The following is a 24,716-nucleotide window of genomic DNA, read 5'->3' as shown; positions in this document are numbered from 1 at the left end:
TATATTTTAAAGAATTACACTATCTATATTTTATTGCACCACAAAGACCCTTTATTTAAAAATAAAACTGTCCAACTTATGCCTGAGATATTTCAGTGATCTTTATGAACACTTTATGCACCTACTTTATATTGCTTACTATTTTTATGCTATACCTTGTGATGGTTTGAAAAATATTTCCGTTTCCTTCCCTTCCACATCTTCCTTATGTGGTTTGTATCCCAAAATGAAATCTTCTTGAAAGACATGAAGCAACTGTGTATTTGAGCCACACTGGGAATATTGTTGAACAGAAGTTACAATTTCAAAATAGTTATGCAAAACAGCTTTCAATACACATGAATTCTCTTTCAGTTAGTATTGTTACAGATGAGCATCACCCATTGCTATTCTTTAATAAGTAATGTCAGGTCATTTATACACTTAAAAGATGTGGAAAAACAAATAATCTTTGTGAGATCTACTACGCTAGACTAATACTCTAACACAAATAACATTGTGGAAGTTTATTGGCAAATTAGGACTACCAGAATGACCTTTTATGCTCTGATAAAATTTTAATGGATTCCAGTTGATTGGTGGAGACCTAAGATTTTCTTTTCTTTTTTTTTTTTTAAAAGAAATTAGTCTAGTTCTCGCTTCCTTGGGAAGACAGCCTCCATAATGTAGTAAACAAACTATTAGGGAAGGCTGCTAAGACAGGAAGAAATTAGATATTCCTCCTTCCAGACACATTCAAAGCTATGATCTCCAACCAGCAATAGATTCTTCTGCAATACCACCACCCCAGGAGGGAGGCCATTGGCAATGAAATCTTTCCATTCAGGCAGGTGACAGAAAATTCTTAAACCCTCCCCCCACAAAATTAAAGTTCAGGTTATATATCAGTAATAACGACAAAAATCCTGGGAAGATATATAATCTTACCAAAGAGTGGCAAAAGATTTCCTTCATTATGCTACATTTCTAATCAGAAATGGGTAAAATACATCTATTTTTGCTGCATGGCACATTGCTGTAAAGAGCACAGGGGTTGGTGCCACCATGGTAAAAAATACAATTAAGACCAATGCATTCTAATGCTTATAGTCCAGATAAGATAAAATGTATGGATAGATAATTTATCTCAGGTTTTTTTGGTCTGTACTATAAAGGCAGAATTAAAGTTATATGGGTACCCTTTGCTATGCATGTCTACAATTTTGAATGTTTGGGTTAATTTTAAGTTAAGGTTAAACTCTAAATTCCCTGGTATTTGAATGATTGGGGGGGGGGGGGGGTTGGTTTGTTTTTTGACAACTACAATGTTCTTGTAAATTATTCTTAATCTTAATTTCATTTTAACTAAAACGTATGATTGTGAATAAATGTTACAGGATAAATTTAATTACACAACTCCCTTTAACTAAAGAGAGTTGTGTGGCTAAAGTGTTCAAAATACTGCTAAATTAGCAAACAGTCATTCATGGGGAAAAAATAAAACCCAATTAGCCCAGATTAATTCCTTGAAATTCCTTTAGAAGTTCTCTACAAAAACTGACAGATTTTCAGACTTCCTTTGTTTAATTACGCAGGTAAAGAAAAAAATCATTTGATTGGTTAGTCCCATTAGGGACTGGCACAACCCCAGCTAGAACATGTAAGTAAATAAATTAATTATAAATAAATGATCTCAGATGGTATTATTCTTAAAAGATTTTTGAGTACCAGTGATAGAAAATCCTTGTCAATTTTTATAGGACTCAAGGAAATAAACATTTGGTTATTTCTAAAAACCTTTAGAGCTACATAAAACACTGTAGCTACATAAGAAATATACATGGAAAATGTTGTATACCTTTATTTTTCCTTGGAAACAACATATATTCATGTTAAGATTAAAAGGAGTTGTCTTGAGATAATTTAGTCATGTGGAAACAGAAACAAAGTGATTTTCAATGGGCTTACTATGATTGGAGAGAAATGTCCTGTTTTACCTGTTAATTAACATTACTTTGAAAAAATATTTCATCTTTTCGGTAGATTAGGTTAATTATCAGACAAAACCATTAAACACTTTTATATGACACCATTAATGAATGGTCAGCCAGTTATTTACTTGGTTAGTTATTGCATCAAGCTCAATAATGCATCCTGGTCGAGCAGTAGATTGTTGGCTCACAATGTTAAACACTTCCCCAATGAGTTTCTGAAAGACAGCAAAAGGAAGTAATGATTAGTACATTATTCATTCAAAGAATAGCAACTGAAGTTAGCTGAAAATATAATCAGGTACAGTTGTTGGATGCATCTAATTTTCCTTGTTGGCATAAATAATCATGCTTTTCTTACTGGTTTCATGTTGATATTTATGAAAAGTGCAGCACTAAACATGAAATTTACATTAATTTAATTTGTTGTGGTACTAGACCTATCCATGTATATGGCTTAATACTTCTCGGTACATTAATTTTTATGGATACTATGTGTTCAATATTGAAGGATTTCTTCTTTCATAATGTCCATTTTATAACGAGCCATAACATAATTTTGACACAAAGCTGTCCAAGCCATTGCTTCATTCTTGTTTAGTTTTAGATTTAGACAGTTTCTTCTGTCACTGCACAGAAGAACAGTCAAAGGCTATTTAAGCTACTGCAAGGCCTGTTTTTGATAAATGACTCTACCTTCTATGCATGACCTAAACTTGGATAGGTGGAAAGGAGAGACCTAAATTCAAGGCATGTAAAGAGAAGGAAAGGCTGTAAGTGGTGTTTCACGGGATGCCTGGTTTACTGTTTTCATATCTGACCAGTTGAATACCTCTGAAAGGCAAGGAGAGATATACAGTTATGACAATTATCATAGAAATTGTGTTAGCATGTAATCTGTGTATCAGAAAAAGACACTGAGGCTGAACAGAGGGTCTTGCAAGCAGGATAAGGAAGAGCCTGTTTATGGTACCGGGGGAGGGGAGGAGTGGATGAGGAGAGTTGACTCTTGGGTGGAAATAAGGATGATCATCCTTTGAGGTATGAACAAAACACCAGAGACTTTTTTGGAGTCTTGCCCACAGAAAAGTCCAATCTCTCTGCAAAAAAATTAGTGAAACCAAGGAATAGGTATATGTTGATGCAGCGTTAGCAACCCAGTCTAGCAATGAGACATCCAGGGAATCCTATAGGTGGTAAGACTATGTTGGGGGAGAGACCTAATGAAACCTACAGTGGGTAGTAGGGTTGCCTATTTTGGTTGCCTGGAGGTTTCATCACATGACAATCTTTAATTAAAGATTAATCTTTAATTCCTGGAGACTCCAGGACAATCCTGGAGGCTTGGTAACCCCAGGTGTTAGGACTGTTTGGTGGTGGGATGGGAGGGCCGCTAACCCTTTCCCTTAATATTTAGGCTCCAAATCCTGAAAATAGACACATTAATATGGACCTTTGACCATGCATAGAACCCCAGTCAATGGTATATGACATGGCAGCAAGTATCCATACTAGCACACTTATTGGAGAACTGGGGCACTGTTTGTAAAGATTTTCTGCTTTTGGGGGGAGATTTTTCTTAGCGTTTCAATACAATGCCACTTATTTTGCCCCAATTTTAACTTACAAGAGTGTCCATATCCCCCTTTGTATATGAAAAAAGGCAGTGGCTGCTGTGGCAGCATCAATGTCCCAGCAGGGCTGGCAGGGGGGCTCTGAGGATAGTGGGGAACCAAGAGCTATTGAGAGGGAAGCAGGGAACAAGAGAGGAACTGTTGGGTGAAGGGACGGGGTGCCAGTAGGTAGGGGACAAGACCAGTGGAGGAAGTGAGAGAGGCAGGAGCTAAGGGAAAGACTGGGGCTAATGAGGGGACAAATGAGGGCACAAGCCGGGGGTCGATGGATGGGAGGCAGGGGAAGTCAATGGTGACCCTTAGCAATCCCTCTTCATCCTTTTAGGTTCTAGCCAGCTCCACACCCCCACCCTGCTCTCCTTTGAAAGCTCATTTTCCCCTAGATCCCCTCAAGCTACATCTGGCTTGCCACATGCCCATCCCTCTTTTTTAGGTATGAAGCACACCTGCTACTCCTGTTTGGGGAAACCAGTAGCGGAAATCTAGTCTCAGTCCTTCACTAATACTAAATCCAGTGTTTTCAGAACTAATGTTTATGGACACATGTAAATCTTTATAAATACGCAAACTAAGTAAAAATTGCATGACATGTCACATGGAGCTGCACAAAATTTGACAGCTATGCATAAAGAAAAGTGAAGCTATTAGAACAAAACGAATATGTTAACAACTTTTGCCTTTTACATTTCAAGCCTCTCAAATAAGCTCTATATAAACTTACAGAAGATTCAGGGTCAGACAATTCATCTAGAAGTTTTCGTGCATCTACCACAGCTTGATATAGTCTCAAGTTTTTGCCATCAGATGCTACAAAGCAAGCACTAGCAGAATTGCAGTATGTACCTGATCAAAACACCAAATACAAATTTTAGAATATAAACAGATTATGATACCATTTCCCCCCCTCAGTTATTGGCTGAAGTGGCATTATGTAGCCAATTACAATCTATTTTATTACATGAAACTATATTTCATCAATTAACAGATAAGTATTGTTGAAATATTGTCAAATGTCATGAAAATTTGTAAGTTAAATACAAGGATGTAATCTTGAAGTAATCTCATTTCTTAATTTACACTTTGATATATTTTAGTTATATAAATCAATCTAAGTAGACACAAAATCCAGGAGCAGTATCAACATATAAATGAATGTTTAAATAATAAATCTTTGCATATGAGCAAAGACCAACAGGTATTTATCCATCTGAACAACATCCTTCCTATTATGTCCATGACCTGGAAAATATAAATTCCTAGTGTTAAAAGTAGCGCCACGGAGAAAAGAGAAATTATTCACACTGTACAAATGTATATATTCAAATGACCTGTAATAGTTTGTCTCCTTTTTGCTTCTCTACAATGTATAAAACAGGTCTGATGCAATGGGTTTAGTTTTGCTTTTGAATTTTTTTTTCTGCTTAGCTTCTTAGAAATATCAGGTCATGACTCAACTCTTTCTGGATGGAGAACGCCTTAAAGGATTGAAGAACTTAGTGAGATTGACAGCACAGAAGACTGAAACTTGCTCCGGAAAAGATATTTAATCAGACTATTAAACATTTGGGTAAACATCTGATTGTTTTCGTTAAAATCTATTTAACTCAAACTCTTGAAAAGCTTTTGTTTCTTGAGTCCACTAGCAAAAATATGGAGGAAGCTTTTGTTTTCTTTGCAGGTAGTTTTTAAGGTCTGGGAAGCTGAGGGGGAAAAAAAAAATCTCAGCTACCAAAAGAGCCAATATTCCTTTATTACTATTTTAAGAAATATGCTTATGCATATCATTATTGTGATGCATTAATTGAATTTATCTTGAATTAGTGCTCCAGATTAGCATTTTAAAGTTTAGTCTGAATACTGTTACAGAATTTAATATAAGTATATAGTTAAATACTGTACATTTACTATGCAGATGAAACTTTCCAGTACGGTACCCAAACAGTACAGATATGGCATGGTAAAGTTGTTTATGATATTTAGGAAGGTAAAAATTGAGTGACTGAAAAGGTTTCATAAATACTTACACAGAAGATTTTCTTGGTAGTAATATTAGAAAACATTAAAATTAAATCCAAGAACTAAAAAATATATTAAACGTGATGTTCTAGTGTCATAGCATAGTACTGTACTATGACCTACCATCAATGGTCCTCTCGACATCGGTCCTCTGCCCACTCCAAAACCTTATGACTTTTTAATGCTAAAGACAATATGCCTGATTATTAAATTTATTCAGCTTTTAGATACAGGCTTTTTCAAAACAGAAAAAGGTGCAAGGAATTCTGTAATACATGAAAGCTCCCAACATTGGAGGCATTAGGTAGCTTATGGAAGGGTTGAGCAGGCTTAAGTCTCAGTTGAAAAATATTCCCTACATAAAAAGATACGATTATGTCACAGACCTTGCCAGTGTCACAGATATTTTGCCATTTATATGGACCCTGCTGCTGCACATTAACAGTTTTAGTTCACTTTGACCTAGTCCCATTTCAAAGAGGGCTAGATCTAAGCAAACTAATGAACTGTTAATGCACAGCAGCTGATCACACTTAAATTATTTATGAGGACCCTATGCACGTTAATAGTCTGGTATTTTGCTTTGATCTAGTTCTTTCTGAAACGTGACTAGATCAAAGCAAAATAACAAATTGTTAATGTGTGGCAGCTGACTATTTTTTGTTGCTGTGACCATAGTGTGAAATTATCTATTTTCTACCTTGACTGCATTATGAATTAGGCATAATTTATCATGACAAAATCATATCCATAACTATACATTTATAAAAATGGTGATTTAAAACAAATTGATTGCTAGCATATATAGTAAATCAATTTTGCAACTATGTTCTTACATCAGAAAAGTTAATTTTTTTCCCCCCCCCATAATAGGTTAATTGAAGTCAGCACTCTGAAGGAAGGTCCTAGAAGCTGAACAGATCAGCCAGAAGCTTTGAGAATTATTTCACAGTAATGGTAACCTTCTTCCAAAAGAGAGTGGGAGATATTGCATCAACTGTTTTGACAATGTGTCACTATTTAGACAACATTTTAAGTTTCCCTCTTCAGTACAAGGTATGTCTCGATAATCTAATTGTTTGACTTGTGACTAACAGAAGAAATAGTTTTAATTTAATGATGTGTTCAAAAAAACAAGGAAGCTTGTTTTGCCTAGTATAATGAAATAATTGGGATACACTACTATAAATTATAATTATTTGGTTCAAACAGAAAAAAATACAATACACTCACCAAGACAATAGCTGGGAATAAGAGTTGGAAGCCAGGCCACATTAGAGAAGGCCGAGGTATGAAGTGAGTTAATTCGAGCCAATTCAGATACTCCTCCAGTGTATGACAAAGGTCCTATGGGATCTACACGCCACAGAATCAGCTCACTATAGATTGCATTTGGGTCGTGGAATGTACAAGTTGCTGCATTTCTAAACTGTTGCCTAGAAGAACCTTTGAAATGTTTAATAGGATCCATTATTTTGCTTAATCTGTCAGAGTCCCATGGATGATCTGAGTCAGGTGTTAACAGAGCATTATGATGAGAAGATGTTAATAACAAAGGTAAAACAGAATGGCAAGCCAGGTCATTGAGATGAAATCGGTGACCACAGTACCTAAATTTGTGTGATACAGTAAGCACAGTGGTAAAAGCAGATTTATCAGCAAAAGTAACTGCCCACTGGTTTAGAGATCCATCTACATGTTTGGAAACCATCATTACTATAGGAACAATTATATTCACATTTGGGCTACCCTGGGAAGAGCTTGGTCCATTAATTCCTAGAGTGCTATCTGGAATGTTAGTTGTCTTCTGATGCATAGAACTACTGACATCTTTTGTAGAGTTAGTGCAAGCATACATCATGATGTTTTTACTAAGGGAGCTCGCATCTCCTGATGGAAATGCAACAGGAATCCGAGAAGAAAATGAAACCTAAAAAAAGCACAAAATTATGAAATGTTTAGTTAAAACATAACATTTTAAACACAAGCCCACCATCAACCTGAATGTATTTTTGCTTTTACATTACTTTGTTTTACAAATAAAATCATATTTATGTATGTTTCAATAACAAATATACTGTGAATATCTGTAAAAATAAGATATAATTAGGTTTTCCACTACTGTACCTGAACTTGTCTAAAGACTCCTGGATTGTACTCATCCAAATATTTCACATGCCACACTAAAAAGGTACCATCAATAGGGTGGATAGTAAAAAGCATGTCCGGATTCCTATTCCATTCAGTAAGAAGCATTTCAATTTTCCGATCTAACAAAACCGTAGGAAGTGGCATACGTGGGCTAGCAGGTGGAGATGTTTTAGGGCTCCCCTCTCTTTCTCCATCTTCGTGTTCAGAAGAGCCTGTCCCTGTTCCTGTGTCAGATTCTCTGTCTATAGATAATTCTGAAATGAATCAGAAACGTAAAAACCGTTAAATTTTCTTGCCATTATTTATAACCAAAACAAAAAATCTTTATTTAAAAAAAATCAGTTAAGGGTGCTAAGTAACCATGTCTATCACACTGTAAGCCTTTTGAGTAGGAATTGTCTTTTTGTTCTTTGCACAGTGCCTAATACAATGCGGTCATGGTTCATAACTGAGTTTCCTAGGCACTAATAAAAAATCGTCTACAAAACCCATACACTTAAAAGAAAGTAAATACATCTTAAACTGCCCAAATAATAAATTGTGATCAACTATAAAAAAAATTCCCTTTTTATCCCTAACCAAACTCCTTAACACTGATCCTAAATTAATATGATTCTTTCAGATAAGGTGATTGTGTTGAAATATGCAGTATTGTATAGTTGATAGGTTATTGTGTGCATACTATAAGAATTGTGATGCCCTTAACAACTTATTTCCTTTCATTTAAGTACCTGGATTTTATAAATGACACAATATAGTCAGGCTGCTGTCACAAAGTACCTTACTTGGTTTTTGAATTTTTGGTTTTTAGAGTTTCTCAGGTGATTTTTGTTCCTTTAGCTTGTGCAGCTAAAAGATAATTTTTTAAAATTTTAAATAAATAGTAGCACAGACAACTAAATTAAAGGTGCTGACCAAACTAATAATGGCACCTGACTTAATTCAAAGTGCACCTGGCAAGATACTCATTCTTATGTATCTAAGTTAGCTACAACATAGATGTACAGTGCAGCCTTCATTATCGAGAATAGTAATGAAAAGCATAAGACGTCTAAAGACTAAAATACAATTTCCCAATGACTTAACTACTCTCAGGACTTCCCAACATTTCTGCTTGTGTTCATACTAGATTTCGTGGTGTTTGTTTGTTTGTTTTTTTTTGCCAAGAACTCCCCACTGTTCCCATGATCACTTCAGCTCCACCAATAATATCAAAGGCAGGAGGGTAAATCAAGGCAGGTAAGCTTGGAAGGATTAGATTTTTAATTGGTAAATGCCATTAAACATCAATTTCACCATTCCCTCCCAAACCAATGAAAAAATATTTCCATTGAAACTAACAGAAATTTTGCTTGAGAACTTATGAGAGTCCCACCTTAATGTGCATAAAACATGTAACACTGGAGTTAACAGACCTGGAACAAGGACACCATTTATGTAGTTTTAACTTTCTGAATCTCAGTCTCCCTCTTATGCCTCTATTTCATGTAGAGGCATGCACTGGGCCTTCACCACTGCCCTCCACCTTTGCCCGTTTCCTGCTGCAGTCTTAGCTTCTTCCCATGTCATTTTAATAGCTTTCAGCTTTGCTTCTATTGTGTCCTTCCATTGTATCTTTAGGGAGTATCTTGGTTGGTGTTTTGCAGAAGGGGCAGAGAACTGGAGATAACCTAAGACAGACTAAATGCTCCAGGCTGGGAGGGGCAGATGTTGCTTAGTTCGTATTTTCATTGGTTTGTTTTAGTTTTGCTGAGGGACACCAGGGAAGCCCTGTGAGCCACTTCTGTTCTAGAAGAGGAGCCAAAGAGGGATGTAAGATGTTGTGCTGATTGCCATTATTTTGTTGGACACTTTGTTTTGGACACTCAAACCTTGGAATAGTGTGGCATGGCTAGAGGGCCCAGTCACTCTGGTACCAGACCACTGAAGTCTTGAAGAGCAGAATGAGAGAGTTGCTGAAATGCCATGTCATGTAACTCTGGAATGGTAAGTTGATCACACTCCCCCTCAGTGAGGGTCATATGAACTGCTGGGTTTCACTCCTTTTCCAGCTAGCCTTTTAGCTCCCTGGGGGGAAGAAGTGGTGGTGTTCTCAAGCGTCATCCATTCATGGCAGCAAAGTGAGATGTTACTTTTAGAACATTAGCAAAAATTAATAATATGCTTATCCCTCTGCTCTCTGAAAGTGGTGAAACCATTTTCTTCTTCCCCTTTTCCCAGCTAACTTGGCTGGGCAGCCAGATCAGTCTTTTCCATGCTTGTCAGTCAACGCTCACTCCATATCACCTGTCCTCCTGTACGCAGTCTATCCATCATTTTCTTGGCTGTCCTTCTCCACCCACAAACCCGAGCCTCAAGTGCCTCCTGTACAGGATTCCCTTCATTCATCCTTCACACATGTGTAACCCATCTCAGCTTCCTCTCTTGCAGCTTGTCTCTGATACCACAGAACTTGGTCTTACTTCTGATGACCTCATTCTGCATTTGGCCCAGCAACGTCACACCCTCAATGCCCTCAAACATCTCATTTCCATGGCTTCAAGTCTTCTCAAGTGCCTTTCTTTGGGTTGCCCATTTCTCTGATCCATACAGAAGAGCTGGTCTTACTATGGCTTTGTAGAGTTGTCCCTTATGTAGTCTGGGCATCCATTTCTCATATATCACTCCACAGGTCTTACGTTATTATTTCAGTGGTGAAACTGAACAATATTAACATGAATTACCATTGGGCATCAGAGTAACACCTGTGGTGTTAACACGGGTCTGTTCACACCTCCCAGAGATACTCTTACAGGCTGTGTGCAACTGCACTCAGGTAGACATCACTGCATTACATGCACTTCACATTTTCGAGCTTGTCTTCACAACTATATGGGGGATAGCATTAATATTTTATTTATGAAAGCTGAGACTCTGAGAAACTAGATGGGATGGCCCCAAGAGAGTGGCATGTCAATGACCTGATGTGAAGCAGTCCAGTTTAGATCTTGGTTACCACTACCAACTTCCTTCTGTTTGTGGTTACCTGCCACCTTTGGCTGTAATTTCTACTTAATCTTCTTCTTTGTATGTATGTAAAGTGAATGACCCAAAATTAGTAACCTTTTATTATTGTGTGTAAATGACACACTCTCTAGGCTAAAGAAAGAGATAGTTATGTTAATAATATCAAGTAGATATTTGAACAGAAAAGCATATTTGACGTTAAATATATAATTTCCTCAATGAGAATCTAAATGGATATAAGAGAATAATCAACCACTCATATGCAAGCAGACATGCAATCATCTTCAGTATAAACCCCTAATGTAAAACCTAGGTTTTTCACTATAAACTATAAAATACATTGAGTGTGTGTGCTTGTGTATCACCACTGCCTTCCAAAATAAAGAATGTTAAACCCGTTTCATGCAACAGATTATTGTGCCCCCTAGCGGTTGCAGCCTATGGGAGATGAAACCTAAACTATAAATGCCTATATTTTTGATGTGTGACATCATATATGTACCATGTTCACCAGAGTAATTCTAATATAAACATCATAAAAAAAAAACGGATTACTAACCATGATCTAGTTTCATATGCAAGCCTCTCTCTTTCTCCTCCATTTCCTCCTCCTCTTCGCCATCAGCATCATCAGCATCTTGTTCTAGTTGTTGTTCAGTAAGTTTTCTTAGATGCTGCATAAATACTTCAATCGAGGATGTAAAATTAAATTCTTTATTATTCAGCCAATGAACCACAAAGCCTCCATTTCCTTCATCTATATTAAAAGCTGTTCCAGCTAAGACTGATGGAATATCTGTGGAAATAAAATGTAATTAAAAAAATCCACACCAAAACCACAAACTAAATAAACGCAAATTAACAACCTAAAATACAGAACTTCATACCTAGGGTTGCAGACAGGATTGTAGTCAGGGCGGCTAGTTGGTCCTGCTGCCCATGTGGCCATGGCTACACTGCTATTTTTAGCATGCTAGCTTGATCAGAGCTAGCACACATACGTCTACCTGAGCTGGAAATTATACCTCCAGCTTCAGTGTGGACATACTCTAAGTGCCATTTATTGCCCCCAAAATGTTAAGAGATCTGCAAAGGAACCCCCCCCACCCCCACCTCAAAACCCAAGGACAAACCAAACTTGAGAGTTTGTGCCTTTCTTTTGCTTCTTTATTATGTACAAAGATGACTCATCTAAAAAATAAATAAATAAAAAGGACGGTGGAAGAGTATTTGTTTAATTTTTACATTGGAAATTCAGGTCTTGTTAGACTATGATAATAGAGACTGTGAAATGACATCTTTGCTATGGACAGCACTCAAGTAAGCAGAGCCAACAATGAGCAATATGCAAACACCATCTTCCTAATATTTTCATTTTGGACAAATTATTATTGGGCACTTAAAGAAAAAAGTTGCATTTCACCTGTGGTAGGGTTAATGCTTGCTGCTATATGAAAGTGACAGAGGGCATTAGCATGATGTGAAATATGACGCTGAACTTCATGTGAGTCCTGGTGATCAGGCAATAATTCTGTGTGGGTAATAAGAACTGAAGATCTTCTTTGTCCTTTTCTCATATTTTTCAAGTGGTGAAGTGTCTGAAGCAGTTAAGAGACAGAAAAATCACATTTAAATCTAAACAATGCTTTGTGAAGTTGATTTAACATGATTTACATAATCATCACACTTGTCTTGATTAATTCATAAAAGACTTCGACTTTCAGGAGTTACACAAATATTACTGAGGCCATAATTTAAAGACAATGGGTTCTAGAAGTTCAACTGAGGACATAATTTGTCCTGCTACATATTAGTTACTGGTGATATGCCAAAAGGGAAGGACCCAGTATTATTTTCAAAACTGGTAGTTTCTTCCCTGTAAACTAAAAAATGTGATAGAGATACTTCTGAGACACAAACACGAAACCCCGCAATGCCAATTTTTCACAGGCATTTTTCAAAGCAGAACAGCCCTTTAAAGGTATCAACCAAATCAGATCATTTACAGACTAAATGAAATAGTTTGTACTAATGGCATACATTTTACCTGGAGGGAGCTGAAAAACCTCCCCTGTGCTAATGCTAATAAGCAATGCAATGAAAGCCCAAAGAGCAGGAAATTTTATATTTTTTAAGAATAAGGCTCAATTATATGCTAATATTTAATCTTAATAAGGGGTAAGAATACTTTCCTTAGATGGGTCCAAAACAATGTTTCAATTTTTTGGTTTCCATGGATGTTTTTACAAATATGGAATCTCATTCTCCAACAAGAATGAAACCACCACTTACTGTGCAGTATTTAACATCAGCTGCTCCTAACAATTCTATACTCAGCTGAGGAGGAAGCAAATTTATTCCATATTCCATCTAAGTTTTAAGAGTTTTATTCTCAAGTCTGCAAAATAAATTGTCGCTTTCTTCTTGAGTGACTTGTTGTAAACTGAGTATGTGAAAGAATTCAGACTGCTACACTCTGATTTACAGTATACTAACAGAAGCCAGACAGTACGTGGTTTCAGTTTGCCAAATCCCTTAAAAATTTAACACCCAAAATTTTAACTATTGAAATAAATATGTATGTTGCTAATTATTTTTTAACAGTACCTCCAGAGCATGCTGTATTCTGTCTTTTTGCCTTCCAGAATGCGACAGGCTGCTGCTAATGCTGGAAGTGCTAGTCTCACAGATCTGCTCACCTAGAAGACTATCTTCTGGTAATAAAGTCTCTGCCCATAGCCGACAGATACCATCATGGCATGAAGTAAGTAACACATTACAGACAGACCCTCTGAAAATAAATATGTAAGGATTACCTCATGTAACATGACAAGACCTGAGTTCAAAGTAAGTTCTGTAATAGCTGATATTATTAACATGTACAGTAGTTAGTATTTAAAAAAAAAAAAAGCAACATTTTTAATGGTGATCACTCAAACGAGCCAAGTAGCTCTATTCTTCTTTCCCTCCCGGCTGCAATGTCAACGTAATATTTAGGGTCCTGACTTCAGGTTAAGATCTACATTTTAAATCTATATATAGTTTATTATAATTTTATAAGGGCTATATCCTTGACTTCAGCTCTGGCTACTTTGTGCCCTTTTGGTCCTCAGGTGGCCTAGGATTGGGGGAGCAAAAGGTGGCTTGAAGTCAATTTTGCACCTCTTTGCAACCTCCCACTCCCCTCCCACAATACACATGATGCAGCTGAGGAGCTGGCCTGAAAGCTTTCCAGCTCCCTTTATTTGCATACATATACAGAAGAACCTCAAAAATACGAAACCAGAGTTACAAACTGACCGGTCAACCAAACACCATGTGAAATCGGAAGTAAGCAATCAGGCAGCAGCGCAGGAAGAAAAAAAAGCAAATACCTGTACTGTACTATGACTGTATTGCATCTTAGGCATGCAGAACAGAAGTAGCCTGGGGTCTGTGCTGTTTCCTGTAAGCCAAGCCGTTTCACGCTCCCTGCCACCCCACCGGGAGGGGGAAACTGTTTTCACCACCACCGGGACAGGAGGGTCAGTCCGGAGCCTGAGAAAGAAGCTGCCACAGGGAGCTACTGATCTGCTGCTGTTGAAGCCAAAATCTGGCTTGGAGCTGAAATGGGAGTCATCTGCGCTCTGGAGGAGTTTTAAAGGGCCACAGCCTGTGCACCGATGCAGCCCAAGCTTTGCGCACAGCTGCACTCTGAATCCTGCCAGCACCTCTGTGAGTGCAAGGGGCAGAGGAGGGAGGGGAGCTGGCAGCGGGCTGGCACCAACCCCCTGCCACGTGCTGCCTCTGGAACCTGGCAAGCAGTGCACTGAGCGGAGCGAGCCTTGAGGAGAGGCGGCTGGGGGTTGTAGTGCCAAGGGTGCGGGGCAGGCCTCCCCAGTTCAGCCTGAAGGCAAGAAACAGGAATAGGGCAGGGAGCTGCTTGCAAACCGGGCAAACCAGACTGCCTGCAAACCAGGTGCCACCTTTGCAGAGATCTCTCCCAGCCTCAGCTGGAAGACACTGACCACAGGGTACAGTACCATAATGTTTTGTTCAGAGTTACAAACCTTTCAGAGTTACGAACAACCTACATTCCTGAGGTGTTCGTATATTTGAGGTTCTTCTATATAAAGTTATATTATGTGATTGACAGTGGTTGTCTGCAATCATGGATTACTATTATTTTAAATCTATAGAAAAGTTGCTACTTTTCAAATAGTAGTAAGGAATTGCTAAATGGTGAAGAAAGCCCCAATCCTCCAATACTTACACACATGCTTACCTTGAAGCATACAAGTAGTCCCAATGAAGTCAATGGGACTACACACATTTAAACTGCAGAGAGAGCACAGTATCTTGAACTCAGGTCTTGTCACCTTTTAATAAATTGTGGGTGAGATATATATATAAGTATTTGCAGAATTGGGGCCCTACAATTCAATGAAAATGTGTTATAGTTCCAAAAGAAGTAGGGAAAATACTAGATGATTGGAATAAATAATCATCATAACTAACAGAAGCTGCAATTATATGTGCACATCCTTGTGTATTATACTGAAAATGTAATGCTTAAGTGTATTTAAATTATCATGAAGACAAGGCCATAATTATTAAACTTGGATGTCTAAAATTAAGGTGCTTAAATTTCAATTTAGGTACACTAATAGATGTGGTCTACTTTAGAAATGTGCCCAAAAAAGTGAATGAGAAATGCAGATACTCATCACTGCTGAAAATGAAGCTATTTTTATTAATTTACCTATTTAACAGCCTAACTTTAAGTTCCCATGTTTAAAAATTTTGGTTAAAGTTTCTTACAGGAACTTTCTAACCTGGGCATGTACTTGCTAGTGTTACGCCATGAAAATCCTGTCACCGCTCGAGGATGTGCCAAATAAACAAAGGAAAAGTGAACAAGTGCTGAGCTTTTTTTCTTTTCTTCACTCTCTTGTGGTAGAAGAGATGACTTCCATCCAGTCATAGGATACCAAACCTTTAAGAGACAATCATCCTGGGCAAAGAAACAAACATACATAGGATGTGAAGGGGCTACAAATAAAAATGTCACAAAAAGAAAACCCAAAAGTATTGATGAAGTTAATTTGGTGGTGTATATCTAGTGATGTCATTAAATAAAACCAAACTGATACATTACCACCATCAATATCAACAGGTAACTTATTAAAATGTATATTTTTAATGCATGTGAAGAATTAAATAACTTACAGTAGCCCATTCAATTTTATGTTTTAAAATTACCAAAAGTTATACAACATAGTTCAATTATATGATAGACCGCAAATACCTAAACTGCATAAGCAAAAAGTGACTAACAGCTTATTTGTGATCAACCGTTTGAATGAGCGCAGGTAACTGCTGTAATGTCTGGAAGAAGGAAAGAGATCTAGCTGTTGTAATTCAGCAATTTACACCAGCTAAGAATCTGGCCCCACATAAATTTAGAGTTCACTTCTTAGTAAGAAACACTCTTTAAGACAGACAAAATAAGGCGTGGCATACAATTAAGATAAGGGGGAGAGAGAACAAAGGAAGAAGAATTTCTATTAGATGTTAATTTTATAAAGAGATTTGGAGGACAGCGAAGGCAGTTGTAGGACAAACAGAAGACGACCCTCAGGCCTGAAAATGACAGTGGTAGAAACATGAATAGAGCAGTAAAGAAAGATGATTAGAATGAAGGGAAAAGTGTGGAAGCCAGAAGAAAGAGTATTTACGCAGGGTTTGGGGAACAGGGGAAGTTTGCATAGTGTCTTTAAGGTAAGGACATGGTGGATGAATTGGAAGGGGTAAGAAAGAGGAAGCCAGTGAAGAGGCAGGAATTTTAGCAGTGGTCTTTTTGGCCTTTTCAATAGATGGAAGAAGGTTATTCTTCCATGCTCCTTTTCTCTCTATCTCAACATCTTTCTTAAATTCTCCTAGGAATTCTTCCTACCTCATTCTCATAAATAATCTGTCCTTATGGCTTCATGACTGAAGCAGATAGTACCAGAAATAAAACTACAAGCCAATTTCTTCCTTTGCTCCCCTTTTGAGGTTCCATTTACCACATTTTCGGCAGGTAAGACTGAAATGCACCTGCATTAGTGTGTACAAAGAGATACCCGGGTCCCCAAATCAGTGTAACTATAATTGCACAATGGCAGGAGAATAGCTCCTTCAGCTGCAGGACTTACTGAGACAGATAATAGAAGAGGGAAGAAGATCAAGGGAAAAAATAATTTATTACAGACTTCTCAAAGCCCAGCTAAAAGATCAAATTCCTATAAAGGGATCAAAAAATCCATTTGAACACAGATCCTGCAAGCAGAACTAACAAAAATGCTTGGTAGACAGCAGTGTTAAAATTTATGATTAAAGCTATAAATCTGATAAGAGCTATATGCCTCAACCTAAATGGAAGCCTCTTCTGACACAGAGGCGCCAAAAAAAAAAAAAAGGCTTCTAGTACCTTCTGCTGCAATTATCTACTCAGGGAATCTTATATCTGTATAAATGTACATGCACAGCAGATGGAGATGTGCAAAGAATAAGACTTTCCAAGCCTAGCTTTTGGTCGCTTTCTAATCGCAAGGGTCTTAAGATGTAGTACCTACCAATAGACTATAGTGGGTATATTTCTAATGATATCACAAACACACAGGTCTATAACAGCAACGTATCCACCATGCTGGTGACTCAACTCTTCTCCTTAATAGTTATGTTATGAGTGGGGTGAGGGGGAGGAAATTAGTTCCTAAATCTCATCTTTTCCCTTACTGATATCAGTGGTATGACTAACACATGTAACAACTATCCAGAATGGAAACTCAAGAATATCATTCAAGTGACAGGTCATTAGATGTAATAAAAATGAATAGCTACATAAAAATTTAATCCCAAAAGCGTTTGAGAAAGATATGAGAAACTGAAATGGAGGGTAAAAATGGAAGTTGGAACTCAATATTCACTATAAACTTGAAACTATGCTAAGTATTTAGATATTGGGATTAGTTTTTGGTGGTAGTTCAAATCTGTGTTTGTTTTCTTCAGAACAGAATAGTAATTTTTACCATCATTCTTTAAAATTGAGGGGGAAATATTTGATTATGTAAATTGAGCTCAACGACCTATATTTTCATGTCAATTCTAATCAGCAAGAACACATTTTGTTAAGTTAGAGCAAAAACTTATTTTTACAAAAAATAATTGTTACATGAAAAGTCAGCATTATGCACTAATAAGTAAATAATTTTGCTTAACTAAGGCTACATCATTGCACACAGTCCATAATTTCTGAATATTCTTTATCAAGATTGTGATGACTCCATGCCTGAAGACTTAGCTAGCTATTCTTTATTCTTACCTTTCCAGCTGTTGCAAAGTATTCACCATCAGGAGACCACTCCATCAGATGTACAGATACTGCAGTCCTAGGGAAGAGAGACAGTTCAGTTTTAAACCTTGATTGATTGTATATGTATTTTTATATCATTGCTTCAAATTAAAAAAAATCTCAGCATTATTCAAATATATAATTCTACTGACTGAAAATGTTTTTAAAGTCAAGTATCTCTTCAACTGGGTGGTTCAGACAGCTGGATAGGTTGGGGCCCACATGGAAAGAATGTTTCTCTGATTATATCTCATAAAAATATAAGTCAGGAAAAGTTACTAGGTTATAATACTGAATTTCTTTAGCAGACCAAAATTCTGATGATAATAGTTCTCCCCTCTAATTGCCTTAATTGATTTGGCCTGTCAATATTTAATATTTTTTCTGGGTACTTGAACTTCTATATCTTTTATTTATATATATATATATATATATATATATATATATATATATATATATTATCTGAAATCCTTTGTTATTCTATAAACTCTGAAGAAATACTATTGCTCAGTGGTTCCCTGCCCTTTTTTGGGTTAGAATCCCCTTCACCTTAAATTACCATATTAGCATCCTACCCATGTCCCCATGCACCATATCCTCGGTTAAGTGCCTGTCTACTTTTTTCAGTCCTTTCTCTCTCTCTCTCCTCGGTTTCCTTTTGACTCCATTCTTTTCCCCCTTCCTGTTTTTTCTTCTTCTTTCAATTCTTGTTTTTTTTCTTTCTTCACTTATTCCATCACTATACTCAAAACCAGTATTATTATTAATCATGTTTATTATGGCAGAGCCTAGAAGACAACCAAGAACACAGCCCCACTGGGCGAGGCACTGCGCAAACATTAGAATGAGAGAATGTGCCACTTGTGATAAGGAGTGTCCATTAGTGGGTCTATGGATTCAGGATACCTGCTGAGCTGTGCGCTGCAAGAGACACACAAAACCTGAGTTTACAGGCTGCTTCCTCAACCTGTACAAATTATCTATTCATGTATCCATTTGCATTAGGGACCATGACAGGAGCTAGGATGGAAAGTGGGTTTCAAGAAGGTGTACACAGCTTTATCCACAGCAATACTTTTGTAGCAGGGAACAAATCCCACTGCTCCTATCTCCAGTCTCCCTCTCCATCCACCAAGACTAGTTTAATCTCCAGCCCTCCTCACCCTGTAGGACATACTGCCAAAGCTGGATTTTGTGTAAACACCTGGTTAGTGTATTCTGTGAGAGCAGACTAACTGAGGGAATGAAATTTTCTTTACTCTGAATGGACCTTGCAGTAATACATACTGACTGACCAGATGTGTTATATGATTCACTAATATTTAAGTGCTTTTAAAGGCACACCTTTAAAATGTGGTCTTTTCCGCTTAGTTCAACACATTTTAGTTTACAAATTCACTTACTTGCACTGCCAGATACAATTCCAGTCATTTAGAACAGGAGGAACTTTATCATCTTTGATCTGACTGTCAGGATCATCATCATCATCTTCTTCTTCTTCTTCTAGAATGTCACTACATGGAGGGGCCCACAATTGTAAGTAGTCAGTTGCTGTCAGCAGCCTGTTACCTGAAAGTGAGTAATATTTATTAAAATTTTAGAACAGAATGAGGAACTCTGGATGCATTTATACTGGAAGATTATGTTAGGGTATCCTATTTTGACAAGTGTTATTAAAAATAGCCTAGGAACACAACTTTATGAAGTCCATTTTGATTACAGTAGATTATTCAGACATGGGCACACTCAGCTCCAGTGGTTTTATTAAAATGTTTAGATTTTATAATCTATTTTAAGCGCGAGTGCTTTTCCCCTCTTGTATTATGTATTGATATAATTTTTGATATTAGACCATCTGAATTAAAAATAAAACCCAATAATTTCATGAATAACTATAGTGATTTCATATTTCCAAAAGACACAGCTACCGATTCATACATTTAAACTTGAAAACATGTAGTAAACATTACTTAAGCATTTGTAATGGCAGATGATAAACATTTGTCCTTCCAATGCCAAGATTTATTTTCCTGTATATCAGTAATCCAACTCACTATTTGTAGCTATTTAAATTAAAACGTGTCTTGTTACTGGCTGTGATAAGGCCTTGTTATTTAGTCCATGAATTAGAAAATTTATTTTGAAAGCTATGGGGAATCTTTTCTGCCAAAAACTCTAATTATACTACCAGAAGTGTAGATGAAAGATATGCAGAATTTCAAAAAAATCACCACTGTATCAGAAACTGAGATATCTATAAATCTTCCTCCTAAAAATTTTCAGTGTGCAAGATGAAGAAAACAAAAAGGGAGATTAAACAGACAAGTACATTTAGTCTAAAATAAGAGTAGTTCTTGGATTTTTCCAGCAGAACGTCACAGGATCAAACTTCTCTTCAGAACTTATAACATCAAAAGGAACTTCTGCCTTCCTGTAAAATGGGTTTATATCAGAGTATGGTATAAAATATAAAGACAACTTAGTTGTTCTTTCTCCACAGTTGATTGACTGGCAAAAGGATAAAAGAACTGCAAGGAAAAAAATCTCCCAGCACAAGAAGTCACTAACCCATCAGGCATATCAGAAACATTTTACAGGTAAAGAAGAAACTCTCTTTCCCACAGTGATTAGCTCCAGCATTGCATTCAAATGGGTTGTACGCATCCAGACCAACGAGCCAAAGTGTGAAAGAGAAAATTAGAACTCTTAATTTTTAAAAAACTTACTACATTACTGAATTAGAGTCCACAGAAGATTTCTGGTGAAAGCTAGAAGGGCTGAAGGACTCACACCTGCTGTCTCCTGCTTAGTCATGCAGATGACCACTTAGCCATTTTTTTTCTATATAGAAGCCACTGGAATTTGCTCCACTCAATAGAATTATAACTGGCCACAAGAACCTGATAATTAGCTGCTTTCATTTGTAGACATGATGAGGAATAAGCCTCCTAGCTGAGACGAGCCGCTCCCCATGAAAAGGACACAAGAAAGTTGTATTTGTGGATCATATATGCCTCTGTTTTTTTTGACTAGGTACACCTTGGTAGCTGGAAAGAACTGAGGGGTGAAGTCATCGTGCCTTATACCCTCAAGTCTGAATGGCCAAGTACCATGAGGAAGCATGTGCCCAATCTCAAAGTCTAAGCTTTCCAGAGGACTCCAGATAAGATTTGGCGTGAACAATGGGCAGCTGCATAGGCAACGCTTGAAGACTTGAGTTCACAGGTACTGATATGCTGTTGGACATACATTCTTAGCTTCAATTGTTTGCTGTACTGCATAGGGTGAAAAAGTCCTTGCAAGAGTGTTACATTTCAAGCATTTTATTTAACACTGGTATTTTTAAGATACCTAACACTTGGGTATGTAAGCATAACTGGGTGGGGGTTCATGTCTTCTCATGCTGGTGTAGTTGGAAAAGAAAGAAAAAAGGGTGATTCCTGCCTCCCCAAAGCTATCATCAAGTCATCCAGCAGAGATTCATAAACATCTGGCCAGAATGTGACTTGTTTTCTCAGGGAGAGATACAGGCTGTTTTCACACTGATAGGCTTGTAAGGGATGTCTCCCTCAACCCATACCCTTGGGGGTTCTTGGGTGCCCCAACCTGGTGTGCCATGGCAGGACCTTGGGCTTCCTTGTTAATGGTTTAGGGAGGGGATTAGCAGCATAACACAATTTTAAAGTTCAGAAGGACTACCTGCTCAATTGATTTTGCCAGTTTACTCTAAACTGTTCATGTCTTTTTCTTCATCATGTCCATGCTGATCACCCCGTAATCCATTTTCCACTCACTCTCCTGTTCTTAGGCACTTTAGAGCAACCTTATACTTCATCAACCCTGACACACTTATCCGTATCTTTGCACAACTGAACTTAAGCTTCTTTGATCACTATCAAATCAGATGGCACACATCCTCCTCTGCAGTTCACAGCTGTAGCATGGATCCGTAGTAGAAATATTTTTAACCATGTGAAATGGTAATTTCAATTTATGTAACAATTTCCCAGCAGTAGCTTTTCTTTTAGCATTCAAAACATGAAGCACTTTCAACATCCTTCAGGAGGAAAATGGTAATGTTTTGCTTTGAGATGTGGAACTGGCAAACATGAAAGAATTTCCCCCTTTGTTAAGATAGGCATTTTTAAAATAGTTTTCCCAAGTAATGCACTATGTTTAGGAGTGAATACTATACACAATTCAATACCCAGTCAAATTCCAAGTATTACATAATGTTAGAATCTTAAAACATAACATACATATTTTTCCTAACAGAATATATAAATTAATCATAACATTCTAACTACCTTAGCATTAGTGATATACTTAAGAGTGCAGCTTCCAAACTACGACCTAGCATATTACATCTAAAACTCATAAATGGTAACTGCAATGGATTTTTAGTGTGATACTAAACTTTAAATCAACCTGTGTACCACATGTATACCTACCACAGTTTGAGAATTACTTATTTAATACATATATATTCACACCCAATTTCATTTAAAGAAAAATTATTTGTACTTAGGATCATTCTACAGTTATAAATTCTGAACAAACGTTTTTCAATTTCACATTACCTTGAGGATCCCATGCTAAGTTGTAAGTCATAGAACTAAGGAAAAATTGCCCGGTTTTAAGCCACTGACACTTTAGTTGCTGTGATATAAAAATATTAGAATAAAGGGTTAGTTCTTAATAGCAAAAAAAGCAATAAAGTAACAGCATATTTTACTTTCTGTATGAAGTTACAAATGTGAATTTCAGATTTCTATTAATCCTTTTGCAAATAAATCACGCTGTAATAGATTGCTGTATTTCAAGTGATTTATAATGAGGAAATGCAGTACTGAAATTCTTTTAGTAGCAGAAAACTCAACATTCACCATTTTGGTATGACATTCCAAACAAATATGTGTTAGCATTATCCAGAATACCAGGGACTAGCAAAATACTGTATCCCTGATTGGGGAAAGAGGACTATAAACAAAAACTCAGTCACATTCCATTTCTTAAAATACTGGCCTACAGAATAGGTGAAAACTAAGGAAAATAATTATATCTTCTAAACTTCATTTTCAAATTAGAGCTTTTTATTTTAAGGAATATTTGCTAGACAGAATTGTTCGGAATAAGAAATTAATTCTGCTTGCCCACTATGCAAATTTTTGAACTGCATGTGTCTCACATGAAAATGTTTCTCAGTTAATCTCCCTTGTTCCATTCTAATGGGGCTTTAAGAAGTGGTAGGCATATTTTTATCTTCTCCAACAAACCAAGACATGGTTTTAATCATGTAATAAATACTTACACAATTTCTTTTGTGAGAATTTATGCCAAGGGGTTCAAAAATACAAATAGCATTTCCATATGACGCTGCAATCTGGAACAGAAGTAAATGAATAAAATGTTAAGACTCAGGGGAAAAAAAGGCATAATAACTCTTCAGTATTTCACAGATATTCAATGAATTTCCAATACATTTGTAAGTGTAGGTGCTAAAAGAAAGCAAAATTCATACAAACGACACTTGGTGGTGGTATACCTAGAATTTAATGCTTTTAAAAAACATGAAAAATAAGTAATTTGTTATTTTGAGTAATCCCATTTTAGAGCTAAATGTAAATAAGAGAGACCCCGTGTACAAAAGGACATGACTCATACACTCAGACTATAAGGTCAGAAGGGACCATTATGATCATCTAGTCTTACCTCCTGCACAACGCAGGCCACAGAACTTCACCCACCCACTCCTGTAATAGACTCCTAACCGAAAACTGAGTTACTGAAGTCCTCAAATAATTGTTTAAATACTTCAAGGTACAGCGAATCCACCAGCAAGTGACCTGTGCCCCATGCTGCAGAGGAAGGTGAAAAACCCCCAGGTCCTATGCCAATCTGCCCTGAGGGAAAATTCCTTCCCGACCCCAAATATGGCGATCAGTTAAACTCTGAGTATGTGGGCAAGACTCACCAGCCAGACATGTGCTAATTCCTGTCAATCTGCTATAACTTCAAGGTAGCTACTGTTAATGCACAATGGAAAGCTGATGCCTCTGCTACTTCTGCTGTTGCTCTACTTCACAGAAAACTAGTAAATTAATTATGTGTCTGGGTCCTCAGTGTGATTCCAAGTTTCATTTCCTATCACTGAATATTACGTACAGGAATACAGGAGCAAATGTTATTCTACTGCTGCTTGGTTCAGTAAATTTTGAGGGAAAGCCTGGCATATGGAAACAGAACACTGAACATACTATTGGAAACTAATTAGCATATTCCAAGTAGGACTCCTTAGTTTCTCCAATCCATTTCTTTCACAGAAAAACCACATCTGCGAAAAAACCTTTTTTTGTTGGGACTACGTCTCATTGTGTTTATCTGTACTTCAAAAATGGCTAGATTGTTTGTTTGTTTTTAAGTCTAAATTTTACTTAAGAAGATACATTAGGAGCTGTTTAAATGCTTCCACTTTAAGACTCTTTTCTCCCCTACACAGAAATAACCTGCATGTTTCAACCCATTTTCTTATAAACTCTTCCTATGGGGAGGGTTCCCCCAATG

General features: G+C 37.0%; 1 protein-coding gene and 1 long non-coding RNA gene across 3 annotated transcripts in view; one reads left to right on the top strand and one right to left on the bottom strand.

Moving 5' to 3' along the window:
- Positions 1 to 24,716, bottom strand: part of DMXL2 (Dmx like 2) — a 94,446-nt gene that overhangs the window by 53,144 nt on the left and 16,586 nt on the right. For both annotated transcript variants that reach the window (XM_067555822.1, XM_067555823.1), the window contains exons 3-15: positions 23,464 to 23,535; positions 22,733 to 22,811; positions 19,556 to 19,721; positions 18,123 to 18,189; positions 15,592 to 15,770; positions 13,385 to 13,568; positions 12,201 to 12,375; positions 11,337 to 11,573; positions 7,748 to 8,025; positions 6,854 to 7,550; positions 4,326 to 4,447; positions 2,099 to 2,188; positions 156 to 273 (exon numbers count right to left, since the gene is read on the bottom strand). In XM_067555822.1, the coding sequence (XP_067411923.1) occupies positions 156 to 273; positions 2,099 to 2,188; positions 4,326 to 4,447; positions 6,854 to 7,550; positions 7,748 to 8,025; positions 11,337 to 11,573; positions 12,201 to 12,375; positions 13,385 to 13,568; positions 15,592 to 15,770; positions 18,123 to 18,189; positions 19,556 to 19,721; positions 22,733 to 22,811; positions 23,464 to 23,535 (2,464 nt within the window). The remainder of the gene's footprint in view (positions 1 to 155; positions 274 to 2,098; positions 2,189 to 4,325; positions 4,448 to 6,853; positions 7,551 to 7,747; positions 8,026 to 11,336; positions 11,574 to 12,200; positions 12,376 to 13,384; positions 13,569 to 15,591; positions 15,771 to 18,122; positions 18,190 to 19,555; positions 19,722 to 22,732; positions 22,812 to 23,463; positions 23,536 to 24,716) is intronic.
- Positions 5,057 to 18,269, top strand: LOC137158171 (uncharacterized). Its single transcript, XR_010921311.1, has 5 exons — positions 5,057 to 5,171; positions 6,494 to 6,676; positions 13,423 to 13,541; positions 15,717 to 15,932; positions 18,131 to 18,269. It is a non-coding gene; the product is annotated as an uncharacterized lncRNA (long non-coding RNA).

Source organism: Emydura macquarii, unplaced genomic scaffold, assembly GCF_026122565.2.
Source record: "Emydura macquarii macquarii isolate MOO-44397 ecotype Brisbane River unplaced genomic scaffold, CSIRO-AGI_Emac_v2 contig_1644, whole genome shotgun sequence".
Lineage (NCBI taxonomy): Eukaryota > Metazoa > Chordata > Testudines > Chelidae > Emydura > Emydura macquarii.
This window is presented reverse-complemented; position numbering and strand designations above follow the sequence as displayed.